Below are 14710 nucleotides of genomic sequence, written 5' to 3' on the forward strand. Positions count from 1 at the left end.
GGTGACTTTGAACGCCGGTTTGGGCCATCAAATCTTGAGCAAAGTATGGACTATCATATATTGCTGGAAAGCCCAGGATGTCTACTTTCCAACGCCGTTGAGAGCGCGCCAATTGGGCTTCTGTAACTCCAGAAAATCCACTTCGAGTGCAGGGAGGTCAGAATCCAACAGCATCTGCAGTCCTTTTCAGTCTCTGAATCAGATTTTTGCTCAGGTCCCTCAATTTCAGCCAGAAAATACCTGAAATCACAGAAAAACACAAAAACTCATAGTAAAGTCCAGAAAAGTGAATTTTAACTAAAAACTAATAAAAATATACTAAAAACTCAACTAAAACTACTAAAAACATACTGAAAACAATGCCAAAAAGCGTACAAATTATCCGCTCATCAAAGATTCTCTAACGTGAAGAGGAAATATGGAATTTCACCTTGAAGATTATTTTCAGAAATATCCAAGTGATATAAAGAGGTTAGATTCATCATCCAAGTTGGAACTTCCCCAATCAAATTGCATGAACTCTGTTGAGCCTAGTTTGATTTTGGGTTATGTTATGATGACAAACATTGCTTTGGGTGAAAAGCCCAATATTGCTTAATATGTGTATGCTAAGTGATGCAGGCCCATTTACATGTTGCTTCAGCCCAAGTCAATGTTGCTTCAGCAACTTCAAGTGTTACAACTCCAAAGCTTCAGCCCATTACAAGTAAATGAAGAAACTAATTAGAACCTATGAGCCAAGAGAGAGATCCGCAAGCTCATGGTTTGAACAAAAGAAGAAAATGGTAATGGGACATTTGGCACTATTATGGGACAGCTGTGGCTCTAGGAAAAGAACAACACACAAGGACAATGCCACTACACAAAGGACATCAGCAAATCAAAATGCAGAAGATCATTAGCAAGTTTGGAAGAGCAAAACAATAACGCAGAGCTATGGACAGTAGTTGGAATGGCTCAAAAATGGAAGTGCTTTGCATGCCAAGAAAGACAGCAGCTCCAAGGACAACAGAGGTTGGTGGATCAAACCCTCCAACAAGCAGCGTTAGTGGAGCAGAGGAGCAAGGACTGCATGCCCTCAGAGAAAGCCCCAACGGGCAGCAAGGACAAGCAAAAGGATGAAGCTACAATGAAGCCAAGATGAAGATATATAGCAAGCTTCACTCCAACATTTGAAGTTAAGAAAGAGAACACACACTCAGAGCACCATCTCTAACATAGAGCTGGAATCTCTTTCTTCTACTCAAGCTTAATTCTGATTTTATGTTATGGCTGTCTTGTGTTATTTTCTGTGTTGAAAAAGGCATTTATGTGAGGTTCAAAAGCCAAGAGAGAAAAGGCAAGAGTGATGCAAAATAGCCACTGTTTTTCTGATGTAATTTGGGTGTATGAACTAGGATTAGTTCCCCTTGCTAAGTTGGGTTAGCACTTGGTGAGAATTGAATCTGTGTAGATTTCCCTTCCAAGTTGGGATAGCACTTTGGGGTTGCTAAGCTTTGGTGTATGAAGCTTAGGGGTAGATACTAGTTGGATTAGGAATTAATTCAATAGTATTGGTGAATGTAATCTGAGATTTATAGTGAAATTCCACCATGGTTTGTGGTGGAGACTGGATGTAGGATTCATGGCACTAAGAATCCGAACCAGGATACATGCTGACCCCTTTCTCCTCTTCTCTACTCTTTTAATGTTCTGCGTATGAGATTATTTCAAATAATCTCCTGCAACTCGAGCAACAGTAAAAACAGAACAAGAAACTTTGAATTTTAAACAACTTGATTCAACCCCCCCTTCTCAAGTTCAACTAGAACCATCAATTGGTATCCAGAGCAAGGTCTCAAGAAGGCAAGCTTCACAGCTTGGAGTAAAGATCCATGGCCAACAACATGAATCCCAACATCGTGGCTTTCACTCTCACTGAAGGGCAGTCCAATAATAGACCTCCCTACTTCAATGGCAGCAACTACTCTTACTGGAAAGAGAGAATGAGAATCTTCGTGCAATCAATCGACTACAACATCTGGAAGATCATCCTCAATGGTCCAGACGTTCCTACCAAACAGAATGCAGATGGAGAAGTTGTGGCTAAGGAGGACAATGAATGGACAGATGAAGAAAAGAAGAAGGTTGAACTCAATGCCAAGGCAATCAACCTGATGCACTGTGCAATCAGCTTTGAAGAATTCAGAAAAGTGTCAAGGTGTAAAACAACGAAAGAAATCTGGGATAAGCTCAGACTCACTCATGAAGGCACTAAGCAAGTAAGGGAGACCAGAATTGACATGCTGATGAAGGAGTATGAGATGTTCAGTATGAAGGAAGATGAGAGCATCGATCAAATGTTCGAAAGGTTCTCGATAATCATCAACAATCTGGACGCCATGGGAAGAAGCTACTCCGAAGAAACCTTGGTAAGAAAGATTCTGAGAAGTCTTACTAAGAAATGGGAAGTGAAAAGCACAGCCATCTCTGAAAGGAATGATTTGATCAAAATCACCTATGATGAGCTGAGAGGCAAGCTGCTGGCTTATGAAACCACTCACATGTCTCAAGACAAAGATGACAAAAAGAAAAGTATAGCACTAAAATCAAGAATGACAGCCCAAGGAGAAGAATCTGATGACAGTTTCTCAGATGAAGAAATGGTGCTCTTTGCTAGAAAAATGAGAAGACTACTAAGATACAAAAATAAAGGCAAAGGAAGCTCTTCATCCAAAGATGTCAAGAAAGATCAAGTCAAGTTCACATGCCATCACTACAAGGAACCAGGTCACTTCAAGTCAGATTGCCCTCAACTTAAGAAAGGCAAAAAATTCAAGAAAGACAAAAAGAAAGTGATGATGGCAACATGGGAGGACTTGGAGAACGACACCAGCTCAGAAAGCTCAGATCAAGAAGCTCAACTATGCCTGATGGCAGATCATGATGATGAAGATGAGGTAGATCTCTCTGACTTATCTATTGATGAACTGCACTACATTATCAAAGACATTTCTGTGAATTCCAAGAAACTCTTGGATAAGTATGCTAAATGTAAGAAAGAAAATGAGGCTTTAAGGACAGAAAATGATCTTCTTTTGAAAAAGATTAAGGAAAATGAAACTAATAATGACAAGTTTTTAAAAGAAGAAAACATTGCCTTGCGAACTGAACTAGAAAAATTCAAACTCAAGCATGAAGTGACTGCCTCCACTGATTTGATTTCTGAAAACAAAAAGCTGAATGAACAAATAAAAGGTTTGAATGAAGACTTAGCAAAGTTTGTCCAAGGTTCTCAAAATCTGAACAAATTGCTTGCTTGTCAAAGGTTTGGGTCTGAAAAATCTGGACTTGGTTTCATAGAGGGAAATAAATCAGCTTTCAAACCAAACTTTCAAAAATCTGAATCTTCCTCTTCCAAGTTTTTCAAACCAAAAGGATTCAGCAAAACCCAGAAATCAGTGGGCAAAAATCAGTGCTACAAGTGCAATAGAAATGGTCATGATCCTCCTCAATGTTTCATCTTTCTTAGGTCCTTTGGTAATGATAGTAAGTTATATAAAGTTGTTCATGATTTTAATGCTCTTGGGCAACCAAGAAGATTTCACATCAAAGGATCCAAATGGATTTGGATACCTAAGGTTAGTTGAAGAACATGCAGGTTTGCCTTGCATCCAAGAAGAAGATGGAAATGTGGTATCTTGATAGTGGATGTTCAAGGCATATGACCGGAAGGGATACTTTCTTCATTAAACTCAACAAGTATAATGGAGGATTTGTCACTTTTGGAGATAATGGTAAAGGTAAAATAATTGCCATTGGTAAGGTTGGCAAAGATTTCTCAACTTGCATTGATAGTGTTTTCTTAGTTGATGGGTTAAAGCATAATCTATTGAGCATAAGTCAATTGTGTGACCTAGGGTATGCTGTAACCTTTAGGAAATCTGATTGTAGAGTCATAAATGAGAAAACAGGGGCTGTTCTATTTGTTGCCAAAAGAAGTGACAATTTTTATGGTATCACTCTAGATGATCTAAAAGTTCAAAATGTAACTTGTTTCTCTTGAATGGAATCTGAAAAATGGATATGGCATAAGAGGTTAGGACATGCTAGCATGTTCCAAATCTCTAAGCTTGTAAAGAGAAACTTAGTTAGAGGTCTTCCTAATATAAAATTTGACAAGGACATCACTTGTGATGCGTGTCAAATGGGTAAACAAATTAAAACCTCTTTCAAACCCAAGGAAGATGTCTCTACTAAGAAACCATTGGAGTTGTTACATCTTGACCTGTTTGGACCAACTAGAACTCAAAGTCTTGGAGGAAAGAGTTATGGCATGGTAATTGTGGATGACTATACTAGATTTGGCTGGGTGTTCTTTCTTGCTCATAAACATGAAGCTTTTTCAGTTTTTGAGAAATTCAGCAAAAAGGTTCAAAATGAAAAAGGTTTAAAAATTGTTTCAATTAGAAGTGATCATGGTAAAGAATTTGAAAATCAATTCTTTGAATCTTTTTGTGATGAACAAGGCATATCACATAACTTCTCTTGTCCAAGAACACCTCAACAAAATGGTGTTGTGGAAAGAAGAAATAGAAGTTTACAAGAAATGGCTAGAGCCATGTTATGTGAATATGAAATCCCCAAGTTCTTATGGGCTGAAGCTGTGAATACAGCTTGCTATGTTTTAAATAGAACCATCATTAGAAATTTTTTGAAGAAAACCCCATATGAACTTTGGAAAGGGCATCCTCCAAATCTTAGTTATTTTCATGTGTTTGGCTGTAAGTGTTTCATTTTGAATATCAAAGAAAATTTAGGTAAATTTGACCCTAAAACACATGAAGGCATTTTTCTGGGTTATTCCACAAATAGCAAGGCCTATAGAGTCTATAACAAGAACTCCAAAACTGTTGAGGAAACCATGCATGTCACATTTTGTGAGTCTAACATTGTTCCTAGTATTTGCATAGATGATAGTCCAGGTTTTGAAGCTGAATTCCCCAAGAACGATGAGCCAGCTCAAAATAATTCTGATTCTCATGAAGCTGCACCTGCTATCAACGAAAATTCTGATTTTGCAGGAGACAATTTGGAATTATCTCCTGTTAATGCAGAAAATGCTGATGCAGAGGCCATTGTTGATCAAGATGAACCTGAATCCTCAAACCAATCAAGAAGACCAAGAGAATGGAGGTTTCTGAAAAATTATCCTGAGAAATTCATAATTGGTGATCCCTCCAAAAGCATTTCAACAAGGTCATCTTTGAAAAGAGCCGAATCCAACAACATTGCTCTTTTATCAAAGATTGAACCTCAAAACATCCAAGAAGCTCTTGCTGATCCATCATGGGTGCTAGCCATGAAGGAGGAATTGTTGCAATTTGAGAAAAATCAGGTCTGGTCATTGGTGCCTTGTCCACATGGAAAGAAAGTCACCGGCACTAAATGGATTTTCAGAAACAAGCTGGGTGAAGATGGATCCATAGTCCGAAACAAAGCAAGATTGGTCGCTCAAGGATATGATCAAGAGGAAGGGATTGATTTCGATGAATCCTTTGCACCTGTAGCTAGAATGGAAGCCATCAGATTGCTCCTTGCATACGCTGCTCATTGTGGCTTCAAGCTGTTCCAAATGGACGTAAAGTGTGCTTTCCTCAATGGCATAATAGATAGAGAGGTTTATGTGGCTCAACCACCTGGGTTTGAAAACAAAACTTTTTCCAACCATGTTTTCAAACTAGCTAAAGCCTTATATGGTTTAAGATAAGCTCCTAGAGCTTGGTATGAAAGGCTTAGCTCATTTTTATTGAAAAATAACTTTCAAAGAGGAGCCACTGACACCACTTTATTTATTAGAAATTATCATGATCATTTCATTCTTGTGCAAGTTTATGTTGATGATATTATATTTGGTTCTGCTAATGAGGATTTGTGTGCAGATTTTGCTAAGCTTATGACCAATGAATTTGATATGAGCATGATGGGAGAACTCAATTTCTTCCTAGGCTTGCAAATCAAGCAAACTGCAGAAGGCATATTCATCCATCAAGAAAAATATGCTAAGGAACTTGTCAAGAAGTTTGGGATGGACTATGCTAAGCCTATGGGAACTCCCATGCATCCTAACATCAAGCTTGATAAGGATGAACATGGTAGAGATGTTGATGAGACACGTTACAGAGGGATGATTGGATCCCTAATGTACCTTACCTCCTCAAGGCCTGATATCATCCAAAGTGTTGGAGTTTGCTCAAGGTTTCAATCAAAGCCTAAGGAGTCCCACCTCTCATCTGTGAAGAGGATCATCCGATATGTGCTTGGTACCACTAACTATGGTTTATGGTTTCCTAAGACTGATTCTTTTCAATTAGTGGGTTTCTGTAATGCAGATTTTGCTGGGGATAGGATTGATAGAAGAAGCACCAGTGGCATGTGCTGCTTTCTTGGGAAATCCCTCATTGTTTGGTCTAGCAAGAAGCAAGCTACTGTGGCGCTCTCAACAGCTGAAGCTGAGTATATTGCAGCCTCCTCTTGTTGTTCTCAATTATTATGGCTGAAAACTCAACTAGCTGATTATAAACTAAATGTCACAAATATTCCATTACTTTGTGACAACATGAGTGCTATTAACATTTCCAAAAACCCTGTTTTGCACTCAAGAACAAAGCACATTGAAGTTCGTTTTCATTCTATAAGAGAACATGTGCAAAATGGAAATTTAGACATACAGTTTGTTAACTCTGAAGGTCAGCTAGCTGATATATTCACCAAACCATTGATAGAGGAGAGGTTCTGCAAGTTAAGAACTGAACTGGGCATTTTAACTTCATCTCTGTTTTCTTAATGATTCTGATAATGAGATCTTTTGTGTTTTGTCTCACAAATCGCGGTGAGATTTTTTTTCAGGCAGATGATGAGTTAACTTCATTAAGTCACTATGAAGCTACTGGATTCACACCTGACCATAATAAATGATGGACCTCAAGTGCTGGAGCAGTTCACGACATCTGGGCTTTCTTTATTGAAACCATTTGGCCCATTTCAGCCTTGCTCTCTTCATGTTTTACCAACTGCATTTCATTTTTTAAATTGGGCCCCTTCAAATTTTTTTCACATCATTTCTTCAAATGGGTTTTCAATTTTTGTCTGTTCTACTTTCTTTAGGCATCTTTTGATTTTTTTCTTTGTTTCTCTCTCCTAGTATCAACGTACAAAAGTTACAGCTGTAACTTTCAATGATTTTCAAAACATTTTAAAGTTTTCATTTTTGCCTACTTCCAAGATGCAGACTTTACTCTTCTCTCTAAAACTCCTATTTCTTTTGCTTACTTGCTTGTGAGACATATGCATGCTTGTGTCAGTACCAAAAATGCTTTACCTTATGCCATGCTTCTTACAAAAATTTTTCGGATTTTGGGACTGAAATTGCAAAAGATTGTAACTCATATATCAAAGGGGGTGGTGCAGTAAAGAAAACAGCTCCCAAGCGTCGCCAAACTGATGACAGCACTGATGTTCCCTCTGTTGATGAGGATCCTCTAATCCCCCCCTCCACATCCACTATAGTCAAGACCATGACACTCATTCTGAAGAATGTCCTTAAAGAATTTCTCAATCTGACAGATCTTCTTCTCCATCATGGTGCTGAGCGCAAAAAGAATCAAGTTTTGGAGGAAAATGCTCTCAAAAAGACTAAGGGAAGGATTTGGATTCTGAGAGACTTTGTGGAGGACATCGAGGTTGGCCTCACAACTTCTGACAATGAGGGGGAGGATGACGGAACCTCTGATGAATCCAACTCTGATGCCTAACTCCTTGTTATCTCATCTGCGACTATGAATTGTTTTCGTTTTGAACTTGTTTATTTTATTTTTGGGATGACTGTAACAGACTTAAACTACTCTGCTACTTGAACTATATGCACCAGCCACTAACAAATTTTGTGTAGGTTTTTCCTTTCCTCCCTTGATGACAAAAGGGGGAGAAAAGAAAAGGAATGTTTGTTTTGGCTTAGGGATTAATAGTAATAGTTAAGAACAATATTTTGATTTATCCTGTTTTGTGGTGCTATGATTTATCCTGTGTTGTGCTTAGTGTTAATTGCTATGTGCTTCCATTACTGTATTTTTTGGTCTTGGCTGTTTTTAAGTTTTTCCCAGGTTAAGATGTAAGCCATGATCAAGGGGGAGTAATGCTAACATTGAGGGGGAGCAGCTCACAATCCAAAAGTCATTAAAGGGAAGTGTTCTTAACTCTTTCAAATTAGTTTTTAATTTCCCTACTTTATCATGTTTGTCATCAAGGGGGAGATTGTTGAGCCTAGTTTGATTTTGGGTTATGTTATGATGACAAACATTGTTTTGGGTGAAAAGCCCAATATTGCTTAATGTGTGTATGCTAAGTGATGCAGGCCCATTTACATGTTGCTTCAGCCCAAGTCAATGTTGCTTCAGCAACTTCAAGTGTTACAACTCCAAAGCTTCAGCCCATTACAAGTAAATGAAGAAACTAATTAGAACCTATGAGCCAAGAGAGAGATCCGCAAGCTCATGGTTTGAACAAAAGAAGAAAATGGTAATGGGACATTTGGCACTATTATGGGACAGCTGTGGCTCTAGGAAAAGAACAACACACAAGGACAATGCCACTACAAAAAGGACATCAGCAAATCAAAATGCAGAAGATCATTAGCAAGTTTGGAAGAGCAAAACAAAAACGCAGAGCTATGGACAGTAGTTGGAATGGCTCAAAAATGGAAGTGCTTTGCATGCCAAGAAAGACAGCAGCTCCAAGGACAACAGAGGTTGGTGGATCAAACCCTCCAACAAGCAGCGTTAGTGGAGCAGAGGAGCAAGGACTGCATGCCCTCAGAGAAAGCCCCAACGGGCAGCAAGGACAAGCAAAAGGATGAAGCTACAATGAAGCCAAGATGAAGATATATAGCAAGCTTCACTCCAACATTTGAAGTTAAGAAAGAGAACACACACTCAGAGCACCATCTCTAACATAGAGCTGGAATCTCTTTCTTCTACTCAAGCTTAATTCTGATTTTATGTTACGGCTGTCTTGTGTTATTTTCTGTTTTGAAAAAGGCATTTATGTGAGGTTCAAAAGCCAAGAGAGAAAAAGGCAAGAGTGATGCAAAATAGCCACTGTTTTTCTGATGTAATTTGGGTGTATGAACTAGGATTAGTTCCCCTTGCTAAGTTGGGTTAGCACTTGGTGAGAATTGAATCTGTGTAGATTCCCCTTCCAAGTTGGGATAGCACTTTGGGGTTGCTAAGCTTTGGTGTATGAAGCTTAGGGGTAGATACTAGTTGGATTAGGAATTAATTCAATAGTATTGGTGAATGTAATCTGAGATTTATAGTGAAATTCCACCATGGTTTGTGGTGGAGACTGGATGTAGGATTCATGGCACTAAGAATCCGAACCAGGATACATGCTGGCCCCCTTCTCCTCTTCTCTACTCTTTTAATGTTCTGCGTATGAGATTATTTCAAATAATCTCCTGCAACTCGAGCAACAGTAAAAACAGAACAAGAAACTTTGAATTTTAAACAACTTGATTCAACCCCCCCTTCTCAAGTTCAACTAGAACCATCAAACTCAATCCTAACCATTGAATTGGAGGAAGGGTTGTCACATTGACATCCCTATTTTGTGAGAACAAGGACAATTTGTTGTAAGACAAGTCAAGAACATGAAGCATCCTTAACTTCAAAATCATGTCAAGTGCTAGTTCGCCTTCAAAAGAATTAAACGACAGCGACAAAATTTCAAGATTCTTAAGTCGAGAAAGAGACCGAGGGATTTCACCATGAAAGCTATTATCTTCAGGAGCCAAGAAAGCTAAATTGGTTAGGTTTCCAATGGATGCAGGTAATGTACCCTGAAGATTTTGGTTTTCCCCAAAATTCAAGATTGTTATGTTTGGGAGATGGAATATTCCGACTGGAAACTCACCATATAGTTCACATTGGCGAAAAGAAAGCATTTGCAAAGACGTAAGGTTTGTAAGAGTATGAGGTAAAGACGATGAAATGGTCACAAAATTCAGACGAAGGTGTTCAAGTCTAGTCGAGTTTTGTGTTAAGCTTGTAAGAGTGGATGCCTTGAGTTGCAAATGGTTGATTAGATCATATCGAAGTGCCCCAAGAGTATAGCTGCGAAGATCAAGGGACACCAAGTTGGACAATTGTGAAACTTGAGGTGGAACTTCACCAGAGAATGTGTTTTCATTGCCATGAGAAAGATTCAGATATCTTAGTTGTGAAAGCTCACCTATCTTGGCAGGAATTTGCGAGTGATTGAAGTCATTGTCTGAAAGATCAAGGCTTTGAAGATGCACAAGTGAGAAAAGGGTGCTATTGGCATCCATGGAACCATAGAGTTGGCTGCTACCAAGATCAATGCCGATCACATGACCTGTGAGCTCATCGCATTGAATGCCATCCCAGGAGCAGCAATCTGTGGCAGGAACCCAAGAAAGAGTTTTAGGATAACTGAAAGGATTGTAAGAAGCAGACTTACTTATGATGAGGGTTTTTTTAAAGCTCAGCAAGGCATTGCTTTCATGTTGATGGCACTCATGATGATGAGTTGTAGTTGAATCATTCAAAGTAAAACAGTTTGTGAAGAGGGAAGATGAGAAGAAAAGAAGAAACTGAATGGAGAAAGTAAGAGAACATAAGAACCCCATTATTGTGATCGTATAGCAGTAGGTTTCAACGGATGTAATGTTTGGGACACTCTAATCGGTTTTTATAGTAGTGAAGCAGTGATGGTGATGCTAAATTCCAATCAATAGACAATAGTGATGATAAGTCATACTCATAAGTGGCAGACCCTTTCAAAGTTCAAAGCATATGCAGAGAAATTCTATCGTTAGACTTAATTTTTTCTCTTTAATTTGTTTCATATCATTGACTCTAAGTAAACTTACTTTGGCTTATATAGGAAGAGAGTTCAGATATCTTTGCATTGGTGCTTTAATTTTAATATTATCAAAGGGAAATAAAATAACTTTTTTTTTAGAATAATAGAAAACATTGGTCTTTAACACGATTTATCATTTTGTGAGGGACATATAAATTCCACCATTTTCTCAAAAATTATTTGATACTTGTGTAGTGCTTCTTACGCTACTTGCAACAGTTCTGGATTATGAGAAGTAGCTAGAAATATTGGCGTGCATGTTGAGCAAGAAAAAATGTGGCCCTTCATGTCATTTTCAAAATTATTATGTAAATATAGAAAATCAAAATGAATTAAGCAGTTATTGAGTCATAAAGAACTGAATAAAGCTTAGCAAAGACCAATAATCATGTATCTTAAGAACACAGTACATGACCATGAAAACAGCACAATAAATCAGTGTAAAGAGAGAGGGAAAGGGAGGTGTGCTTGAAACATACAACTCAAGAGATGCTTTTACTATGAATACCATTTTCTCTAGCTTGCACCAAAGAACAAATGAAGGAACAAAGCAGAAAAGAATCAACCAATATACTGCATCATTTTAAAACGAAACTCTCTTAGCAAATGTTTTTTACTTTGATGTTTTTCTTTAGACTATAGTCTAATGCTTAACTTCAACTCTATTTTATTCGAAAGTGTGTTTGTAGCAATATAATACTTAGCTTAATTGAAATTAAATTAAATGAAATTTGCTTATGAAATTTAAATTAGAACTTAAGCACCAACTAGGATGGTGTTTTGATAATTTTTGCGTGCATTTTGGGCAAGAGAAGAAAAATATTGATCGTGCTTTTTGGTTTTGATTAATTGGAATAGTGTGATCACTCATTTCACTTTACGACTCTCAGATTTTTCTAAATTGGTGATGCTAAATTCCAATTGACAATAGTAATGATCAATCATATTCATCCCTCCTTATACGTCCATTTCTAGTTGAATTATTGATCAACTAGAGTAACATCCGCGCAATGCGTGGAGAGGTAGATTATTTATACTATATAGTATATTTTAATAAATGTTATATTAAAAATATTTTAGAAAATATATTATAAATAGATTTTGAATTTATTTATTTTTAAAAAAGACATAGATTATTTATATTAGAGTTATACGAAACTGCATTTTCATTTTTTTTTCATTTTTCAATTTGCATTAATGGCTACACTGTCTTTTCTTGCGGGTTTTTTGTTTGTAAATAATGAAAAAAATAAATGAATGAGAATGAAAAACATATAAAAATGTTATATTAAATTTAAAGAATTTTTTATAATTAGTATGAGAGATTAAGAAATGAAGAGTAGTAAGAATTTTAATATGTATAAGTTGTAGAATTTGAATATTTGTAACTGAAATTTTTTATAATTATTATTATTATGATACTTTTAATGTATGTTTATTGCATTTAATTAGTACTTGATGTTTCAATTGAATATTGAATAATAATAGATAAGAGTTTTTTGTTTTAATTTTTTTAAAACATTTTACTAAATAGTAATTAGTTGATTTTCATCTTTTGCCAAATCAATTAGAATTACTAATGTGACATCATTAATAAAAAAAATAGCTTAAACTCATTGTGAAAAGAGTTAGTATCAGCTTTTATATATTATAAATAGATTTCTCTAAACTAATTGAAGTGCTGCTCACTTTCAGTTCCATTAAAAAAATTTGTGCATATAATGGAGTCACATTATTAGTCATCGCCATTTGTCATGCTAATGGACCACTAAATAATGCTAGTTGACTACAAAATATTTTTTTTTAAACATAAAGTTCAACATATCAAGATGGAGTATCAATACAAAAGTATAAATAAAATAAATTAATTTCTAATTATCTCCGATAATACCATCAACAACTCAAAAGATCAAATATCACTCTATTCTTTATAATTCCTGATCGCCTGTTGATTACTTCTACAACATTTGTTTTTTTATTCTTGAAGATTCTGTCATTCCTTTTCAGTCAAGTGTTCCAAATGATAGCAAAAAATAATCAACCACCTGTGTTCTTCCTTTCTTACAGGTGCACCTGTCCAACTCTTAAAATGTTGCTTAATTGAACTTGGAATACACCATGGTTTATTATAGGTACACAACCAACCACACCATACCTGCTAAATAAACTCACAACCAATAAACAAGTGGTAATCATTTTTAATATCTTGTTTACATAAAATACAAATACTATCATTTTGATCAATGTTGCCAAATTTACTTAGTCTCCTTAGTATTGACTCTGCCTACTAACACAAACTAAGTAAAAAAACTTAATTCGTGGTGGGACCAAGCCTTCCAAATAAAACTAGTAAAATCGTAACTTGTAATATCCTCCGCTAATAGTTCAGCCCGCAAAATCTGCAAAAAGGAAGTAGTAGAATAGACTCCTAATTTATCAAATTTTCACACTAGTCGGTCCTCTCTTCCATGTGTTAATATGACTAACTGAGGACTCCATGTAGTTGATTAACTAACTCCAACTCCCATTAGAATAATTGTCTTTTCCATTAAACATTTCATATCCACTCTAACCCATCTCAAAGCCCACAATCTCCTATTACCGATCCGCTTTGGTTTGAAATCGAGAAAAGCCTTTGAAAGACTAACTTCAGCATACTACATGGTAGCCAATTATTTTTTCAAAAACGAATTCTTCTATCATCTCCTACCTCTAAAGATAATCCTCTGATAATATTGTCTCTCATCTGTTGCTCCTTTATATATAACTAGCATATATTCTTCTACAGGCCTGCTTTCTTTGGCACGAGCTGACAAGAAAGAACAATGTTTGGATTCGAATCATTACAAAAGCACACAAATTTTTTTCATAATAGACAATCTTTTTTCAAAAATCTCCACCATCATTTGAACAAGAGAGTCGTATTCCGAATGATTGCATCACCCACTCCCAGACTTCCTAATTTTTTTGGGACTTGGACAATATCCCACATCACCAATAGTAACTCATGATTGTCATCTTTCTTACTCCACAAAAACTTTTTCTGCAAGAAAATTAACTTCTTTGCCATTACTTTGGACATTTTATATAAGCTGAGGTTTAGTAAGAACTTGTCTAACAGCGGAAGCATCAAAAATAATTTTTTCACAATCTGTACGACTAAATAGGCAATATCAAAGATACTCCAAACAGCAAATATAATGGCAGAAATTAAATAATTAAACACCAGAATTTTATTGTGGAAAAACTCCCAAAAGAGGGATAAAAAATCCATGGAACCTAATCTAGTAAAATTTTTCACTATCAAAATAATGGATATACAATTAATTTTTCTAGTAACACTAGGACATCTCAACAATCAACAAAATACATTATTAAAACGGATGGAATCAACATAAATCTTCCACCAAGTAAATATCTTATATCAAACAAAAGAAAAGGGTATGTCTAAAACGAGCTCAACCATTATGTGCTTATTGAATGAGCCACATTTATATAGGCCATTAGATTTTATTAGATAAAAATCAAAGGCTAATATAAAACAAGAGCATTGATAGACTCTAATAAATATAGAATATCGTAGTACATAAATAAATATTTTAAATGGCAATATTTTAATACACAGTACTTTAAACGATAACAAAATCTTTTATTCTTAAATAATTAAATATAAAATATATGAGTATTTTTTATTTATTAAAATTAATTATTGCAAAAAAATTTTATAATATTAAAAAATTATATTAAAATAATATTTTAAACTATAACTAACATAAAACTATAAAATCAT

The 14710-nt window shown here is 35.9% G+C and overlaps 2 protein-coding genes across 3 annotated transcripts in view; both read right to left on the minus strand.

Annotated features, from left to right (window-relative positions):
• The window catches only part of LOC107486317 (receptor-like protein 6), a 77265-nt gene that overhangs the window by 56946 nt on the left and 5609 nt on the right, over window positions 1-14710 (minus strand). The gene's annotated exons all lie outside the window — the stretch shown is intronic.
• LOC107486748 (receptor-like protein 7) lies at window positions 22-10769 on the minus strand. 2 transcript variants are annotated; one of them, XM_052261022.1, is made up of 2 exons: window positions 10267-10769; window positions 22-240 (listed from the first exon to the last, which is right to left on the minus strand). In XM_052261022.1, the coding sequence occupies exons 1-2, from the start codon at window positions 10682-10684 to the stop codon at window positions 158-160; spliced, it is 501 nt and encodes a 166-aa protein (XP_052116982.1). In that variant the 5' UTR covers window positions 10685-10769; the 3' UTR covers window positions 22-157. The 2 variants fall into 2 exon arrangements, with proteins under 2 accessions (XP_052116982.1, XP_052116983.1); XM_052261023.1 differs by lacking the exon at window positions 22-240 and adding an exon at window positions 10020-10148.

This window comes from Arachis duranensis, chromosome 4, assembly GCF_000817695.3.
Source record: "Arachis duranensis cultivar V14167 chromosome 4, aradu.V14167.gnm2.J7QH, whole genome shotgun sequence".
Taxonomy (NCBI): Eukaryota; Viridiplantae; Streptophyta; class Magnoliopsida; order Fabales; family Fabaceae; genus Arachis; species Arachis duranensis.

Bases quoted from the DNA above. Each gene is read 5' to 3' on its own strand.
- LOC107486748 (XM_052261022.1), bottom strand. From the start codon at position 10,684: ATGGGGTTCTTATGTTCTCTTACTTTCTCCATTCAGTTTCTTCTTTTC. The intron at 241-10,266 runs GTGAGCTTTCAC...CTGTGATTTCAG, and splicing joins GCAAATTCCTGCCAAGATAG to GTATTTTCTGGCTGAAATTG.